The sequence below is a fragment of the Mytilus galloprovincialis genome, chromosome 1 (genome assembly GCF_965363235.1).
Source record: "Mytilus galloprovincialis chromosome 1, xbMytGall1.hap1.1, whole genome shotgun sequence".
In the NCBI taxonomy this organism is placed as follows: domain Eukaryota; kingdom Metazoa; phylum Mollusca; class Bivalvia; order Mytilida; family Mytilidae; genus Mytilus; species Mytilus galloprovincialis.
Window position 1 is genome coordinate 49401098 of NC_134838.1, and position 20879 is coordinate 49421976.

The following is a 20879-nucleotide window of genomic DNA, read 5'->3' on the forward strand; positions in this document are numbered from 1 at the left end:
ATAACTTTTACGTATTACTGACGTTTTGTAACTTTAATCACAGAAAACTTCAACATGGATTTCAAGGCTTTGATCCAAGCTGAAATAGAAAAGAAAAAGAGAAAAGTGGAAAAAAATTCTGACATTTTGGTAGTAGAGAATAATCTTATCGTTAGATATTTTCAGTCACAGGTTCTTGTGTCTGTGGAATGGACCCCCTTTTCTTACTTCTATGAACTGTAATTTTTTAAGTAAATATTCTGTAAATAACCTGCCTCATAAAATTTTAATAAGAGACAGGTGTTGCCTGGCTGTGAAAGGGGATGAATGGGAGGAATGTATGATATCCCATTTGATTAATCATTTGGGAACTAGGGGTGGATCAAGTCATATTAAAAGGGGGGTTCCAACTCCTAGAATGGATTTAAAGCAAACTAATTGACATTGTATCCCTCTACAGAAGGATTGTCCTTCTTCACATGTACAAACACCATATAGAGGGTTTATCCCCAACCTGTAAACAGCAATTTAAGTGACATACATGTAGGATATACAAATTTGGCATTTATTGTAAAAAAAATCTGTTTGTCCTCTTGGTAGGATTTTTTTATAAGTATAGATGATAGTTTAGGCAACAATATTACAACAACTGTTCAGCCATTACATTTAATATACAAGTACGTATTTCTGCCCAAGGAGACGTCACTGACAATACGATGTTGACAATAGACATGTACAATAGTTGGAACGTTATGTTCCCGCGATAATCTCAACAATAAGCAATATCTCTATTTGGGAGGAGTAGCCAAATTGACAGTAATAGACTATGTGTATTGGCGTCTTGTTATATAATTAAATATTCAAATCAAAATGCATATGATCTATTTTTATCAAGGTTTCCTTCCTCTAGATGTGCTACTAGCCAAAGCTTGTGATTCTTTTCTTATCTTGCTTTTGGTTTTGTATCCAGTTGTCCTTCTATTAGATGAACTGCTTTAACAGAGCTATGATCTTCATCTGACCAACTATTTGACATATCTGGGGCAAGGTTGGTGGGTGCTAGGACATGTCCACACATCGGTGGACCTACACACTTCATCTCTGGGGCCCATGCCTCTCTGAGATCCTCTACAATTTTGCCTAGGATGATAGACCCTAGTTACCATGTGCCGTTGCAAGGAGTCATTGTAGACATGGTAGAAGTCTTGAATAGTAGAATGTCTAACATGGTAGAAGTATTGAATAGTACAGAGGCTATGTACTGGCAAAAAGACTTGCACACTCGGCTCTCTTTTCACCTGCCAAAGCAGGCTATAGCCAGCAGTGATAAAGAGCCTATTGCTCCCACCACACTAGAAGCATGCTCATTCCTGTGGTACAAACCACCAGCACATTGATTACATGCATGATATACATTGTGTACGTTGTTTATATTTAAATTAATTAAATTGTACTTTCAGGGTTCAAATAAAAAATATTTTAAAAGAGGAGATCTAGCCAAAAAAGAAGAAGAAGAGTATTGGAAGAAACATCAGAGATTAAAAGTGCCAGAAAAATTAGCAAAAACAGTAAGCTTTCTATCACATAAAATTATGACAGTTATCAGAGCTTACATGCATTAATGACTTTCATGTACATAAGCCAAATCTAGTAATACCTTTGATAAGCATATATTTATTGATACAAAAGAGAACTGTATGGAAGCTTGGCCCATGTCAAAATATGGGTTTTACTGTGAGTGTCCCAAATTGAGATAAACCTTTTAGCAAAACTTTTTTGAGCTAGATAAACTGATATTTTTAACAGTAAAATCAAGTTAACATATCTTTATTGACCTTTAACAAGTTGACTGACGTTCTATTTATTCTTCCGATGTCAAAAGTAAACACTAGACGATTTTAGGCTGCATGATAGTTTCAAAATGTAAGAAATTTTTTAGCTGTGAAATATGAATATTTTGTGTATTTATGAAGGAATTATATGACTATACATTGTGGAATGCAGAATGTTGACGTATCTTAGTTATAGATGGGTAGATAGAGAATTTTGTGGTGGTTGATATCCAATCAGAACCATTGATATTATAACTTTGCAATATAAATTTTTTTTTTTAACAACCATTGAATTTAATGAATATGCTCTATTATAATTGATTTATAATAGTAATATTTCCATTTGATATAAAAGTTAAGAAGCTAAAAAATCAAAAGCTTTTGCCACACACTAATGACTACTAATGTATAATTAATTAGTTCAATATTCTGCATACAATCAACCAAAGAGATCACCTTACTTATCTCATTGAACATTTATGTTATCATTGTATAATTAACGCCTATTATTTTTTTAGAAAGAAGAGCAGAAGGAAGAAGAAAAGAAGATTTTAGAGGAAGACGAACAAAAATATGCTCTGTTGCCCAGGAAAGAGGTAACATTTATGTATTTGGCTGAAATATTGTTTGGATAAAGGAAAAAAAGATTACATGGTAACATTTAACAATCGAGACTTGCCAGTGGCGGATCCAGAGGGGGTTCAGGGGGTAACAATTATAGGTCACTGTACAACCTTCAACAATTAGCAACATTGTCTTTTTAAATGTTTCTGCAATATTTCTATAGTTTGATACTTTAGATGCTTCCATCTCGACTTTTTGTCTACCCTGCAACATTTTTGTTGTGGACATTCCTTACGTACAAGAGTCTGTCAATCATCTTCATTCAACTGGTCTTTTTTTACATGAACAAAATAAATAGTATCAATTATAACCGACATTTAGTTTTTAAAATAAACATTGTTGAATTTTTATCACTTTTGTACCTGTACATCATATACACTACTGTTTAATTCTATTATCTCAAATTTTTCAGGTGGTGAGAAAGTTAAGAGAAAGAGGTGAGCCCATTTTGTTGTTTGGGGAAACAGACTATGAAGCTTATGTAAGATTGAAAAAACTTGAGACCTTGGAACCAGATGGGAAGAAGGTATGCTTTTTATATCTCTAAGTTGCCATATAGTAGAAAACTTTTTATCAAAGATTTAAGGCTTTTAATTTTGTATGCTAGAAATGGGTTTCGCCAACAAAGGACTCATCACTGATGCTTGAATAAAAAATGTTGATTGACAAAATCAAGTACAAAGTAGAACAGCATTTTGAATCCAAAAAGTATCTTAGGTAAAATACAGTTTCATGGGTTATTCAAATTATTAGATTTGCTAAGTTATCCTATGGTGTTCAGCTATCTGAAGTGAGAACAAATTCTATAGCCTGATGTTCAAGTACTTGATATTTGCACTACCCAAGTTTTCATTGGATGTCTTTAAATTAATATGTTACTGCTATTGTATTTTTAGGGAGAAGGCAGTGATTTTAAGATGGCCATGGACAGAGTTGACCAAGATTACTTAAATGAGATTGTAAATGCTGCCACATCAGAAGGAGGTGAAGGAAAACTAAATGTAGTTGTCAGAGATGATGGTACAACATTGGATGATATTGAAGTATGTCAAATATTGATTACTATGGATTCATTATTATTAGTTGGATACCAATTTTCGTGTATTTCGTGATAACATGGAAACCACAAATATAAATGTTCCACGAATTACAAATTTGTTGTATGATTAAATTCAGACTCTTGGAAAACCACGAAATCAAATATCAACGAAAATGCGAGTTTTTCCTCAATCCAAGAAAATTGGTACCCACGAAAATAAATAAATCCACAGTATGTGTTTTCTACAAGTTCTGAAATTTGTGTCGCCAGGGTTTTTCCCTAATATATTTATATAAATAAGTTGAAGTGCCAACTAATATCTATTCTATAAATAAATAGCTAATGGTGCAAGCCATCCACAGATTACAACGCCAAAATACAAAATACAGGTATGAAAATATATTACAGGTATAAAGGTTTTTTTCGGCTTTAACTAGAAAGCATGTAGATAAAAAGGTGTGCTTAATTGGGGTTTGTCATTTGTCTTTTTGATATGATAATGAATATGAAATATTATTTGAATACATGTGTAACACAGAAAAATATGATTAACAAATATAAATAATAAACATAACGAAATATTGAATGGAGGGACATTTCCAATTTAGAGTTAAAAAGAAAAAAGCTGCTTTCGTTTCTTAGGAGTAATATCCATGTTCTGTTTTCAAAGAATGCCTTGTGTTGTTTTTATTCTAAAGATAAGATTTGTACAGTGTCTACTGCTTTGTACAAGACTGACCCACTGACCCTAATTTTTAACATACCATGACTAGTTCACAGTAAAGCTTGCTGCATAAAGACATGTCATCCTAACAGGACATTTGATTTAAAATGCTGGTCAACCAGTCTTTGTACTTACTCCTAAATATAGTATGCTTAGCTAAGTTGTAGCTAATACCAATTTTCAAGACATTGGTTTGACAATGCCTGGGATTGAAGAGACATCCTTTCACACTCACAAGGAGCATGCAGCTTGTGTTTTTTGTAAAAAGTCTCTATGGTGGAAAAGACATAACCTGAACAATGGAATCAAACCTTGAACTTTGCAGTCAATTTTTATGATTAATATTAATATCTTTTGTAGAAAATGCAAGAAGAATTGGCTCAAGGCGATTCAGAGAAAGACATGGAAATTTGCCTAAAGTTTTTAAAGGTAATACTGTAAATTCGGAAATTATTGCTATGTTTTTATTATTGCAAAAAAGGTGACAGGGTTATATTCACAATAATTTGAACTAGCATTTCAAAATGTTGCATATGAAGAATTTTTTTCAACATCACAAAAATTTAAATCTCAATTTAGACTAAAATGACAAAATCGCATTAATAAATGCAAGCACTAATTTCTGAAATTTACAGTACTTCAGTTGGACAATGTTACTGCATGTTACTGCATGTCTTACAGTACTTTTTAACCCCTCCCCAAAATGCAACCCTATTCATTAGCTGTTTCACATAGTTTTACCCTTTTTACACCATTCTGTTTTTCAGAATCCAAGTGATGTCTAGCCTTTTTTTGGTTATGTCTGTAGATATTAAGCTGATTGTATAAAAATAATTTACAGAACATGTTTCGTTTTGGTTCCTCATCTTATTATGGCCCTTGGAATTAAGCAGCAGACAGAAGCATTCATTTTTTCTAGACAGATCCAGTTTTCAATGATTTTAAACATTATTAAGAATGTGTCCATAGTACACAGATGCCCCACTCACACTATCATTTTTTTTATGTTCAGTGGACCCTGACATTGTGGTCAAAACTCTAATTTGGCATTAGAATTAGAAAGATCATACCATAGGGAATATGTCCACTGAACATAGAAAATGATAGTGTGAATCCATGTACTATGGACACATTCATGCTTTAGGAAACGTTCATGTTGTACACTACCTATAAAAGACTTTCACCTAAATTTATTTCAGTATGTACTGAAAGGATGGGGAGATAGATTAAACAACAAACCGCAAGAGGAAAAAACATCTCGGAAGGGTCGTGAAGAATATGCTATACAAACACAGACAGTAGCTTATATGAAACCTCTTTTTAAAAATCTGAAGCATAAGGTCAGTATATGTTCATTGTGTAAAAATAACTCTGAATTAATTTATGGTTTGGAATTTACATTTTTAGCAGCTGCTTGAACTGTACATACAATATGAACCAGTGGATATTTGGCTTACTATTGCATTAAATTTTTTTATGACATCCCTAGTACATGCTTTAGTTTAAGGCACTAACACCAGATGTTTAATTCTTGTTCTTTAAAATTATTTTCAATTATATTTGACATTATATTTGCATATAGAAAGAAGATGTGGTATGATTGTCTATGAGACAACTCTTCACAAGAGACCATATGACACATAAATTAACATCTATAGGTCACAGTACAGCCTTCAACAATGAGCAAAGCTCATACCGCACAGTCATCTATGGCCTCAAAATGACAAATGTAAAACAATTCAAAAGAGAAAACTGAAGTCTTAAAATGTATGTACAAAATAATTAACAAAAAACAAATAAGTATCCAAAAGAGAAAACTGAAGTTTTAATTTATGTACAAAAAAAATAACAAAAAACAAATAAGTATCCTCATGTATGTTTTTTTACTGAGCCATTTTATTTGCTAATTAACATTTCCTGTAATTGTTATAATCAAATTTGAATTTATATTCATCATTCAACAATTGCAATAATAAATGCACACAGATATATCTGAATTTACAGCATTTTTAAGTCATCACAATGTACATCTCATAGAGTTATAGTTTCATTCATATTTTTTTTCTTCAGAAAGTAGAAGAAGACATTTTAGACCCAATGGTTAGCATTATTAAGCAGCTTTTGAAGAAGGACTACATTAAGGTGTGTTTACAGTCACCAATGAAGATATTCTTGGAATGATTGGTGATTTTAAGTATTAATCTCCTGGAGAAAACTTTCAATAGTTTAAAAACTTGATTGAAAGTAAAAGGCTAGAGAGAGACACAAATCCAGTACTGTGAAAGTACTTTTATAAGTGGGGTACCAATTTTCGAGGTTTTCGTGGATGACTTTATCCACGAATTTAAGTGTCCAACGAAATAAAACAACCATCGTCCAAATCAAGACATTGAAAGATTCCCATCGGTTGGTTTGACTATCATCTAGAGAATATATTGAATAAAGCCAAATATGAGAATACTTTAATAGCAGTCACAGAACTACAACCCCATGCAGGATTATACCCATTCGTCCGTCGTCGTTAACTTTTACAAAAATCTTCTCCTCTGAAACTACTGGGCCAAATTCAACCAAACTTGGCCACAATCATCATTGGGGTATTTAGTTTAAAAAATATGTCCGGTGACCCGGCCAACCAACCAAGATGGCCGCCATGGCTAAAAATAGAACATAGGGGTAAAATGCAGTTTTTGGCTTATAACTCAAAAACCAAAGCATTTAGAGCAAATCTGACACGGGGTAAAATTGTTTATCAGGTCAAGATCTATCTGCCCTGAAATTTTCAGATGAATTGGATAAACTGTTGTTGGGTTGCTGCCCTGAATTTGTAATTTTAAGGAAATTTTGCTGTTTTTGGTTATTATCTTGAATACTATTATAGATAGAGATAAACTGTAAACAGCAATAATGTTCAGCAAAGTAAGATCTACAAATAAGTCAACATGATCAACATGGTCAGTTGACCCCTTTAGGAGTTATTGCCCTTTGTAGTCAATTTTTAACCATTTTTTGTAAAACTTAGTAATCTTTTACAAAAATCTTCTCCTCTGAAACTACTGGGCCAAATTAATCCAAACTTGGTCAAAATCATCTTTAGGGTATCTAGTTTAAAAAATATGTCTGGTAACCTGGCCATCCAACCAAGATGGCCGCCATGGCTAAAAATAGAACATTTGGGTAAAATGCAGTTTTTGGCTTACAACTCAAAAACCAAAGCATTTAGAGCAAATCTGACAGGGGTAAAATTGTGTCAGTCACAGACCTGCGATATCACAGGTGTGTTCTAGTCCTATTTAAAAAATGTAGCCACAGACTAGAATTATGGCAAAAGAAATAAAAAAAATACTTACTGTAATTTTATAAACATGAAATCAATTTGACAATTTATCTGAATTCATTGTATATATGAAAACCATATTTTATACATTTCAGGCAAATGATGCATATTTAGAGATGGCAATCGGTAATGCACCTTGGCCAATAGGTGTAACTATGGTGGGTATCCATGCTCGTACTGGTCGTGAAAAGATTTCTTCAAGATATGTAGCCCATGTGTTGAATGACGAAACGCAGAGAAAATACATGCAGGTAAGTTAGTTTTATTACTGTATCATATTATCTGATGAAATAATCAGGATTAAAAATAAAAGGTGTACAATGAGACATCAGGCGACTGCCAACGGTTTCCATGCAATAACTTATTATTTATTAACCCTTCAAAGAATGCTTTTAAAGTTTTAGTATGCTTTAACAGATTACTAAATGAAGATCAATTATTTTAAATTTATGATTTTACAAATTGTTGTTCAGGAATTATGGTCTGTGATAAGATTAGAAAATAGGTCACAAATTTGATAGGACAACCAACCCAGAAAATAACATCAACATATAATTTCTGTCATTTTAAAAGCTCATTACTTGTGCATGATGTTAATGAAGATGTGGATTAATCAAATTCACCAGATAAAACAATTATTTAAAGGAAATATTTTATATTCTGCTATTCAAGATTTGTTTCTAAGTTGGGAAATATTTAATGGAAATTGTTACTGCACAAAATTTTCCTCTACCAGTATTTGTAAGTTCTATGTAATCTGAAATTGGAAAGAAAATATATCTGTGTATGATTGATTGTACAGTTTTCTAATGTAATAAAGAGCACTGTTTTCTGTTACAATTTTGTTAAAGTTTTTTTTTTGGAGGCTAGAATTCAGACATAATTAAAATGATATTTGGGATAAATGTCAATTATACATTTCATCAAATATTTTATGGTTGATTATAACCAGGTATGATATCAAAAAATACTAAAAAGTACGCTTATAATTTTGATACACATGATAAAATATTTCTTTTTTTTTTTATTTCTAGGGATTAAAAAGATTAATGACACAGTGTCAGAGACTGTTTCCTACGGCACCATCTAGAAGTGTAAATTATGAAAGAGAAAAGGATGCATGATATTTTATGTACATACTGACTTATTAGAATAACTTTTGTTCGTGACAATGGAAAAATGGTATTATGAGTGGCATAAACATTAAGGAGGTACCTAACACTACAGGGAGATAACTCTGTAAAATCAGCAAAACGTTTTAATTACATTGTGTTGTTAAGGGAATATTAAGCTTCTCAATGATCAAAATTAGTGTTTGTCAAACTGCTATATAACCAGTGTAATTTTTCTGATAAAATGGTTGGTTCAAATTTTTTGAAATTTTTATATTTTTGTCAGATGGTTGAAGTAAATACTTTGTCAAAATTTTATGAAAATTAAACAAGCCAAATTAATTTTAGTGAAGGTGTTGGGTACCACCTTAAATGAACAGCATTTACCACACATCAGTAATTTCGGAGAAGACTGGATTGTTGTGTTTATCATATGCCTAATCATTTATGACCAAGTGTATTTTAAAACAATATTGTACAATCATAGGTTTTTTAAATGTTGACTTATGGAAGACTAAGTGATCTTTTGTACTGGCATATTAGAATTTTATGAATTTATAATCTCTTGTACTGTATATATATCAGATATAGGAATAACAGATATCAAATCAAGATCTTTATAGTGAAGAATGTCAGCTTTTATAGAAAAGCAGGATCATGTTATGTTTGATCCCTAGGGAGTATTTTTGATTGTCAAAATCCTTCTGAAAATTGTTGAAAAATTGTAATAATAAGACTTGACACCAGACCCTAATTGGTGCATTATTGTGAGCCGAGTGGTGTTTCCTAAAATTAAATTGAATAAAAACTTGTCAGCTATAGATAGCCATGTTTTATATCAAGAAATAGAAACAAACAAAAACAAAAAAAAAACATAGAAAATGAAACCATGGTTTATTTTAAACAAATACCCTTATCAATCTTAAATATTGCAGTCAAAGCAATATATAAAACAACTTCTTTTGCATGTGTTTGTACAAATGTATATACATGTATACATGGGTTTAAAAATGTTAGAATTTCATTAATTCTATGTAATTCATTTCACTTTAAGTTTTCGTAAATGACCGTTTGTTACTTCTTCTAAACACATCAAAACGCAAAATCATATTGTAATTATGTTTTGATTTTAATATCCATTGTTTTACAGAGAGATATTGTGTTTTATTACTACATTGTACGGATTATGTTTTGAAAAGTAGTTGATTTGATTTATAATATAAAATTTGACTTCTTAAACATTGTAAGTTTTATTTGTACAAGCAGGCTTGTATGACATTTATTAAAATGATTAATTTACAATTGTTGTAGGTATCATTTCTTACATCCCAAGTATAAAGGAAGAAGAATTCTCAAGAATATATGCTTAAATTAAACATATTTTCTTGTCCTCTTATTAGCAATTCAGTCACATGTGGAGAGTTAACATCCTTATCCAAAAACAAAATTTGATAGTTGAGAAATTAAGTTCTAATCTGCATAATCAAGCAATGGTGAAAACATGGCAAACAAAAACCAGCTTAAGTTGACATTAATTTAAGTTTACAACTTTCTTTTCCTTTCCCTGTTCTGGTAATACTAGAAATTTACAGGTAAGGGGACATAACTCTGTAATTTGCTATCATTCTAATTGTTAGCAATCTGGATATTTCTTGAATTATCAGACACACAGAAACAGTACAATACAAAACAATACAAATATGTTTATTATAGTGACATTGTGTATAACAAAATATGTACAATATTGAAATATTTCAATTAAATTACACCTGGCCCAATTGACCTATAAGTCACTTCAAATAGATACTATAGTATTAATTCAGATTGACATCAGGAATTTTATATACATGTTAATTATTTAAATATAAGTGTTGTCTGCATTTTGTTAATGACTGTTCTAAGTATCGAGCTGTTTTTCGAGAATATTCTGATAATAATAAATTTTACTTTTCACTGTTATTCAAATTCAATACGGTTTCACTTAGTCCAGAGAATAATTGATTACGTAGTCCATTGTAAAATTGGCATTTAATCAGAAAGTGTAGTTCATTTTCAACATGTCCGTAGTCGCACATTCTACATATCCGTTGGTATTCTGGCTCACCAACAAAACATCCTGTTTCTAATCTTAGCGGGAAAATGCCACATCTAAACTGGGCCAGTACTGATCTTTCTCTACGTTTTAAATTTTGTTTTACATATGTTCCTGTTGAATATGTAGATTTAAAAGTTCTATATGTCCGTAGTTACGGAAAGTTTGTATGCCATTTTGTTGCACATATATCCATAAGATTGTTTCTGACGCTATTAACATTACATTTTAGCATTTATTGAAAGTTATCCATACCAACTAAAGACATTATTGATCTTACACTAGATGACCAATTGTTCATAGATAGTTCGTATGTCCAAAGGAACACCTTTTTACAAAGTCTACTATTGTCCATATCCATCAATCAGTTCCAATATCTAACCATATTACACTATCGACGTTCTTTTGAAGGTAGCCATCCAACATCTCTGTTGATAGCCAGCTTTGTAGCAAACTTGTAAACTCCCAAAAAGTATCTTATGGCCTTGTTTTGAACAGTGTCGACACAATTAAAGTCTTTATAACCCCACACTGAAGAACAGCAGTCAGGTATAGGTACAATACAAGAGATAACAGTTTTTCATAAGTCTTTATACCAAATCCTTTTAAACTGTGTGTCTTCAATATAATAGCTCTGAGTGCTCTTACACCAGCTGCAGAAAGATTTTCAGTTATGAAACAAAAGATCTGCCATTTCTAACCCAGAATGATGTTAATTTCAAAATTAATCAATGGTGTCTTTTTTTATTTTTTAGATCAGGCTACTGTATACTTAGGAATAGTTTTATTTATTTCAATGAGCATGACAAAATAATATATATTAAATAGGCCTAACATGTTTAACCCCGCCACATTATTAATGTATGTGCCTGTCCCAAGTCAGGAGCCTGTAATTCAGTGGTTGTCGTTTGTTTATATGTTACATATTTGTTTTTCGTTCATTTTTTTACAAAAATAAGGCCGTTAGTTTTCTCGTTTGAATTGTTTTACATTGTCTTATCGAGGCCTTTTATAGCTGACTATGCGGTATGGGTTTTGCTCATTGTTGAAGGCCGTACGGTGACCTATAGTCATTTTGGTCTTTTGTGGATAGTTGTCTCATTGGCAATCATACCACATCTTCTTTTTTATACTTGATCAAATTTGTTTCAGAATGAGGGTCAAAACAATTTAAAGAATTGAAATGAAATGGTCTCGTAGAATTTCTTGCAATTCTTCTTCACTTCTGAATTTAATTTTTTAACTAATCTTAGTTCATGCATGTGGATGCCCCAGATTGCCAACCAGGATAGCTAACATGGCTAAAAATAGAACATATGGGGTAAAATGCTAGTTTTGTCTATTATATTGTAAATTGTTATGAAAAGAGATAATTTGACTGCAGCAGAAATGTTCAGAATGTGCTCTCCCAATTTACCATATATGTCAAAACTGTCAGACGACTTCTTCTAGGAGTTATTGCCCTTAAAAGACAAACTTTACCATTATTCTTCATTTTAGCTTATTACTTTGAAAAGTATGATAGATAGAGAAATTCAAAATGCAAAATTGAATAGCAAACGGCAGCACCTGCAACCACTGCATAAACTATTTGTAAAAAGGTTTATATCAAAAGGCAGAGGTGTGCAAATACCTCAAGTCATGTGGCCATTGTCCTTGACCTCATTTTCATAGGTCAGTAACAACTTGAACAAAAATGAGTTTTTTTTAAGTGCAATAGTCCCATATTATTACATGTATATTGGGTATATATTTGTTCCTTGCAACGTGTACATGTCCATCAGGTAGGTTTTACCTGACAAAGACCTTATGGATCATTAATCAAGGTTAAATTTACATAAATCACATATACTTTAAGCAATAAATTAGGTGTATGGAATGATTGTAAGGTGTGCATGTTAGACCATAAGGTTCTATCTGACCTTGAACTCAATTTTATGGTTAATCAGGCATGTTATTTGTATATAGTTTGGTCTATTTTGCAGTCACTATAAGCAATAGGGCCACTATATATGGTGTATGGAATAATTGTAAGGTGCACATGGCAGATTTCATCTGACCTTGAACTCATATTCGTCTATATTGGACAATGTTTAGTTTTTGTGGTCTATTTCTCAGATGTTATTAGCAATATGTCAATTATATGTAGTATATGGAACTATTGTTAGGTGGTATACATGTCTTACTGGGAAGGTTATTATGACCTTGACCTGATTTTCATAATTCATTGGTCAGTGTTAAGATTTTATGGTTTGATCAAATACTATTGGCAATAGGACCACTATATTTGGTGTATGGAATTATTGTAAAGTGTACATTTATGTCTGCCATGGTTCATCTTACCATGACCTCATTTTCCTAGAACACTGATAATGTTTATACTTGCCAAAAGTTCTAGTGTCTTAGGCAGCAACCATTTGATTTTCTGGGGGGGGCTATGGTTTTTTTTTCTGTGCAAACTTTTTTTTTCGCCTGCGGCGAAAAACAATCTATTTTTTTCGCGACAAGTCGAAAACAATTTTTTTCTTTCAATTTTAGCATTACATATAGTGGCAGCTGAGGGTGAAACAAACAATTTTTTTTTTCTCAGAATCAAAAACAAATTATTTTTTTCTCCAAAAACTGGAAACAAACTTTTTTTTCCAAAAAAAACCATAGCCCCCCCCCCCAGAAAATCAAATGGTTGCTGCCTTATGAAGGGATGATTTCAACTTCACCACTTGCAACTCTTGGTTAAATAGCTTCCTTGTGAGCAAAAACTCTCTAACAGGGAAATTATCATAGGAATACAAGTCCTGGAATTATAAACTGAGAGATGAATATACTCTGTGCAGGAACTGCTGGAATGTTGCTGCATAGAAATGGAAAGTTCACAATTAATGGGAAGCTGAAATCATCTGTTTTGTCGTAAAGTTTTGTGTCAACCGACCCTCGTTGTCAATTTCTAGAAGTGAGTCAATATAAATTCAACCTTATACATATGGATAAAGGAACAAGTATGCAAGAAGAGGGCAGAGGCGGATTTAGGGGGAGCCAGGGGTTCGCCTCACCCTTTTTGAGAAAAAAAATGGTTGATTATATAGGGAATCACTGAAGCGTGACAGGAGCGGGCCCCCTCTTAGGCAGACAGTGGCCCACCACTTATGAAAATTTCTAAATCTGCCACTGGAGAGGTAGTTTGTTCCCAGAGGAACTGCTGGAATTGCTATTAAACTCGTCCTCCGTAACAAATATGTTGTCAATTGTGTTTTAATATTATTGCAAGATGAAAGATCATGAAAGAGTCTTAGATTATATATGTTTCAGACCATATGAGTATTTGGACCGTACGCGTACGGGACCGTATACGTATACTCGTACGGTCGGACCATACGCGTACGGTCGGACCGTATGAGTATACGCGTATGGTCCAGTACGAGCTGACCATACATGTGATCATTGGATCATATGTGTTATATTTAAACAATTCATCACAATCTTTACTTTTAGTTTAACAAATTATTATTATTTCAATTAGATGGATAAACTGAACTAACGAACAATTGAAATTAAACATGTATTTAATTGTATATCTGAATCCTATTTTGGTACACTCGCCCGAGGTGATACTTGCTACAACAAGTAACGTAATATTTTTTACATTTAAAAATGTACATGTTTGCAGTTCATGCATGTTCCTTTGCATTTGTATTTTTTTTGTAAAGTTGCTTTACATTCCAAAACAACTGTCCTCCTATATTATGTTTACTTCAGATATCTTTAATTTCAGTGATCATAAATCAAATAATGTATAACTGATCGACATGCTAAATACAAGAGGTTAACAGAGTTGATTAGCGTGATTTTTTTTAAATAGTTAGAATATAAAGTTTTTATTTCAATTACAATTGAACTTTATTATATTAATTTGAGAGTTTAGCTATGTTGATATGTAATATGCATTTGTACCTCATAAACTTGACCAACTTAATAATATGAATCAGACCGTACGCGTACGGTCCGACCGTATTAGTATTTTGAAAAAGTACGCATACGGTCCAGACCGTACGCGTACGGTCCAAATACTCATACGGTCTAGAACATATATACTCTAGAAGATCTTTTGATTTTTTTTGGTATCCACATCTGCTTCACGCCATCTCTAGAATATGTAGTTTCACAATAACTTTGAAGCCCAGTTTTTATTGTTGATGTTTATAATTTAGAAAGAGGTTGCGTGGAGCACTTGGAAGGCTCAGCAGTACTAGTATACCGTTGTTTGAAAGAACACTTGTGTTACAGTAGTTGAAGTAAAAAATATATTGACGGACGATAATGGATGCCTTTGGACGCTTCATTTTTTGGCCTGACCAGAACCAAACGAAAACAATCTGCATGGAACCTATCAATGCCAAATGTGGTTTAAATTGAAGAAGCAGTTATAAAGACTGTGTAAGATGTGAGCTACATATTAGGGTTTTTAACTGAAACTATATATGTGCCACACACCTGTTTTATTTTATATATCGATGTATACACATGGAAAAAAGTATTGCAACACCTTGATTTTTCAAAAATTGAAAAATCAGCCTCTTTTTTTGGATGATATATAATAAGATATTTGTATAATATTATTGAAACATAGTTTATGATAACATTGGCATTGAAACGAACAAAAAATGTTTAAAAAAAAATGATTTATATAACCACAATTTTAATAACAAAATGAAGCGTTTTTGTACAAAAAAATGCATTTTACAACTTTGACTGTAGTCGAATTTTACAATGTCAGACATTTCAAAATTAATCTTCAGATGACTGTTCACATCATGGTTGATCGTTATACGCCAAAGAATTAGTACTTTGTGCGCAGCCTCCATTCAAACGGATAACCGCATCTTAACGTCTTCTGATTCCTGCCAAAAATCGACTAATTTGTTCCTAAGGTAGCAGCAACCATTTCTGATGAAGGGCATTGTTTATTTCATGATGTGTTTGAACTGGGGTGTCCTTTCGCGCACTTCCCGCCCAAAAGTGTCCCATATATGCTCGATATGGTTCAAATCTGGGCTACGATCCGTCCACGGAAGATGACCCGAATTCCATTGGAACAATGAATCTTCCTCCATGATGCTAATTTTCAATTTTAGCGAGCTCTGCACTACATTGGATACGGAAAACTGTGTGTCTGTTCGTGAACAAAGGTCTCCGAAATGGTCTTATCGCACGATAACCAGTAGCGATGAGTCAATCTCGAACAGTTCTTGTTAAAAGGTCCCTGTATGCCAAACACTCTCTTTTTTGGATTGTATTGTATGCAAGGGGTTTCCTTCTGACCAACCTTTTTTATGCTTGATTTTCCCTAGCAAATGGTATAGAGGGTCTTCTTTATTTCGGAAGGTCTTTAACATCGTTTAGTGCCATTTTTAATTCTCAAAACGACTTCTAGTGGAATGGTGATGACCAACAATACGTGCAGTTATTACAGCGACCTCCTGCTTCACTCATGCTGATAATCTGTCATCTTGCTGCAGTTAAGAGTTGTCGATGACCCATTACAAGGTGTCAATCACATAACTTTAAAATTTTGGTTATTTAAAGTGTTGAAAACAATGAGGATGAAAACACCTGTTTTGCTGTTTACGGGTACAGTAGCTGCATGTGCAGATAAAAACTTACCGAGTCGATATTTATTGATTAAACTCAGGTGATACTTGAATAATGTTTAAGTAGTTCTATTTTACCAAATTATATCACAAAAAAATAAAAAGTGTTTTTTTAATTTCAATTTCAATTTGGTGTTGCAATACTTTTTTCCATGTCAGTCAGTGGACTGTGAAATTTGAGTGAAAAGATCATATCATGGGGAACATGTGTACTAAGTTTCAATTAGATTGGACTACAACTTGATAAAAAACTACCTTGATAAAAAAACTTTCGCCTTGAGCGGGACAGACATACGGACAAATGAAAAGACGGACGGACGGACGCCGAACGAACGGACCGTCGGACATACAGACCAAAATACTTAATGCCCCAAGATGGGACAAAAATATGCATGTCGACGTGAGTTTTGACAGGAACATATATATTAGATATACTGTTCCCAGGTTTTGACACCAATTGTATAAGATAAGATAACTTTATTAGCACTAACACATTGACAATAAATGGTTATGGCAACAAATTAAAGACTAACTACAATAACATATATACAATGAAGGAGTGACAGTGCATAATTATGAGAGAAATATATAAAAAATAAATGAGAAGCATATACATTATTACAAAAATCAAGTACCTTTTAATAATGAGTCTCTCACCAACAAGCATTCATTCAAATAGTTGACAACAATTTTTAATATTGTTTGGGAATTACTATTTAGAATTGATATAAGCAAGTTATATGATAAGGAAGAAAATTTGTTGTTCAATAAAACATTATTTAATTTTTTAATAAGGTTATCTCTCACATATTTATAGGAGGAACATTTTAAAAGAAAGTGAAGTTCATCTTCAATGTCTCCATTGTTACAGCAAAGACATACCCTATTCTGCTTTGGTATTTTTAGATATCGCCCTCTTTCAATAGATAAAGTATGAGCACTTAACCTCAATTTACATAATGTTGATCTATCACTTTTGGATTTGCATTGATCAACATACGAGGGTCTTTTATTTGGTTTATAAAGTATATTTAAAAAGTTCATTTTTTTATTTTGATTGATGTCAGTCTCTTGCTTTTGGAAGGCTATATCATTGATTCTCTCTTGAATGTGTTTTAAATACATCTTAATATCAATAGGATTTAGATTAATAAAATGAAAACCAAGTCTTGAAATGAGATTTTTCATATTTATTATCCAAGAGTTATTTTTTTCAGTTGCTTTATATATTTTTAGGGCAAGTGAATTATTTGATTCAAGTATATGAAGCCAATATTTTATTACTGAAAATTCTATTCTGGTATATAAAGGCAATCTATTTAGCTCGGCTAAACATGCAGCATTTGATGCTTTACAATGTATTCCTAGAATTTCTTTAATAAATTTATACTGCAAGTGTTCAAAGGGATCTGAATCCCTGTGTTGTTTGCCTATTCCCCATACTTCACTACCGTATAGAGCAATAGGCACAACTAGGGAGTCAAATAATTTTTCTAATAGCTTGCATTGGTTATTTAGTCCAATTGTTTTTTTTATTTTAAAAAGTGCTTTTCTACCCTTTTCAACAAGCAATGAGCTGCACAGATTTAGATTTCCTGTGTGCTGCAGTGTCATGCCAAGGTAGCAGTATGATTTGACAGTTTCCAGGAATTCGTTATTATATTTAAAAAAATTATTATGGGTTTTTCCATTTGAGTTAAATATAATGACTTTTGATTTGTTTATGTTGACTTCTAGTTTCCAGCATTTACAAAAATCACTAAGAACATTTAAAGCTGTTTGTAGTCCCTTTTCAGAATTTGATAATAAAACTATATCATCTGCAAATAAAAGGGAATTTATTGTTGTATCTCCAATTACAATGGGATCTGTATTAGCATCTTGGAGACTTTTTACTAAATTATTTATGTAAAGATTAAATAATAAAGGACTGAGAACATCTCCCTGTTTAACGCCACGGTTGGAGATAAATTCTTCACTGAGACCATTTTGGAATTTAATTCTACATGTAGTATCGTCATACATAGAATGAATTATATTAAAAAGTTTACAGGGTAATTTAAGTTCTAAAAGGATATAAAATAATCCATTTCTCCAAACTGTGTCAAAGGCCTTTCTGAGATCAACAAAGGCAGCAAACACCTTCTGTTTTTTCTTTTTCTTTTGTTCTATAATAGATTTCAAGGTGAATATGTGATCTGAGGTACGGGATTTTTCTTTAAATCCAATTTGGTTTTCACTAATAATGTTGTGTTCATTCATGAATTTTGTAATTCTCATATATATAATTTTATTGAATAATTTTCCAAGATTGGAGGTTATAGAAATACCTCTGTAATTTGAAGGGTCTAGCTTATTGCCCTTTTTGTGTATTAATGAAATGAAACTTTCATTCCATACCTTAGGAAATGTTCCTTTTTTGAAAATTAGGTTAAATAATTTAGTTAAAGGGTCAACTAGTACAGGTATACCATATTTAATCATTTCATTTGAAATCAAGTCCTTTGCACTGGATTTGCCATTTTTTAAGGTTTTAGAGGCTTTGATTATTTCATCTGATGTTATTGGTTGGTTATATGACATATTTATATTATTGTTTTTTAGTGCATTTATTAGCTCATCTAATTTTTTAAGGATAGTTTTGTGAAATTTATTGTCCTTTGGTTGAGCCTCACAAGAATTTAAATTTTTGAAGAAGTTATAGAATGTTTGCTCGTCCAGTTTTTCAGTAGTATTATTTTCTGATGCTCGTTTCAATTTATTAAGTAAGTCCCAGAAGGATTTTGGGTCACTTTTGATATTATTGGACAGATCAGAACATATTTTATTCTTGTATAATTTTTCTTCTTGTTTACATTTTCGCCTCAATTTTGAGCGATAAGAGTAGTATTCTTTTCTGTAAGCTCCATTAAATGGAAATTTATTTATAAGAAAGGCATAGTGCTTAACAGTTTTATATAAGTCATCACATGAACCTGAAAACCAGGGTTTTCTTTTTGGTTTATTTGTTTGCTTTTTATTAGGCGCCCTTTGATAAATTTGGCCGAAGCCAAAGCTGTTTCTTGAAGAATTGTGTTTAAGTCATTAACAGCCTCATTACAATTTAAGTATTTTGTACTGAGAAATTTCCTTAGTTTGGTACTTGTATTTTTATCCTGTATTAGTGTAGAGTAACGATTTATAGCTTCTGAATCCCATAAAAATTTACCTGGGAGTGGTTTTAAATATACTTGTTGGGTTTTAGTATTGTCATAAAAAGATGTTAACAAGCTACAGCTTATTGCACAATGATCTGATAATGTTGTAAAGTCATGCACAGTAAAACTATGTATGACATAAACATGTAATAAGGGGAGCGTCTTTTTACCACAGAACACCACAGAATACCACAGAACACCACAGAATACCACAGAACACTAAAAATATACCACAGAACACTTAAAATATGCCACAGAACTCCCAAATAGTAACAATTCAGACATTGTAGTTGTGTTTATTGCTAATTATGTCTATAATATGACTTTTATTATTCAAATTAATAAAAAATTTCAATCTAGTGTCGACTCATTATCATTACGCCCCCAATTGACTTGGCCTTTAATTGGGTCCAGACTAAAAATTAATGCAAGACCAATCATTGAGAAAACCACATAGAATTCTACCAATATAATGTTTTGGATAACCTATATATTATAGTTTACATGTATTTGTATTTAATTGTTGAAAATTGAAGGTCGAAGACTAATTTCCGTTTGTGTGTGTGTGTGTGTATCTTCCTCAAATTTCAAGTGAAAAATTCAAAGTTTAGATAAGCTTTGTCTGTGGTCAAATTTCAATAATAATACAGAGATATAAAAATAAAGTTGAAAATTTTAATTTGATAACATCAATAACAAAACAATTCAATAAATACAAGGTCAATGTGATTAATGTCTTTTTTCGGCTCTTTCTGTTCTTGGTCTCTTTTTCTCTGCATAGGTTTCCTGGCTATTGACTTAGCCTTGTTGACAACAGAATAGAGTCCATCTGATGAAGTTATGATATTTTCATGTTTTCTTTTCTTATTGTCCTGTAGGAAATTATTAAAGAGCCGTTGTTTTTCCTCATCTGATTTTGTTTTCCATATGGCATCAGCTATAGTGTACTGTTTGTATGAGTTGACAAGCATGTAGTCCCCAGAATGATGACATTTTGAATTAATAAAGTCTGCCACGCCTCGGTGATGAATAGAAAACAAATTCAATGTCAAAATTTTAAATATAAAATTACCAAATTGTAAATTTTATAAACATATTGTGTATTCCGTAACTTAATAAGAATGATGAATTAACAACTTTTAAGCTTGACACGCGTCGTTGATAAATATGTTAAATGTGATAATCCATCACTTATCATAAATCGCAATTAACAATTAATTATGTGCTATAAACATTTTGAATTAACAAAGCCTGACACGCGTAGGTAATAAATAGATTAAACCGATTCAACAGATTAA

The 20879-nt window shown here is 32.0% G+C and overlaps 1 protein-coding gene across 1 annotated transcript; it reads left to right on the forward strand.

Annotated features, from left to right (window-relative positions):
* The first annotated feature begins 10 nt into the window (after nucleotides 1–10).
* Nucleotides 11–9949, forward strand: LOC143077076 (pre-mRNA-splicing factor 18-like). The gene is made up of 10 exons (XM_076252954.1): nucleotides 11–129; nucleotides 1440–1547; nucleotides 2330–2407; nucleotides 2848–2961; nucleotides 3332–3478; nucleotides 4559–4627; nucleotides 5398–5538; nucleotides 6269–6340; nucleotides 7631–7786; nucleotides 8570–9949. The coding sequence occupies exons 1-10, from the start codon at nucleotides 55–57 to the stop codon at nucleotides 8657–8659; spliced, it is 1050 nt and encodes a 349-aa protein (XP_076109069.1). The 5' UTR covers nucleotides 11–54; the 3' UTR covers nucleotides 8660–9949.
* The last annotated feature ends 10930 nt before the right edge of the window (nucleotides 9950–20879 follow it).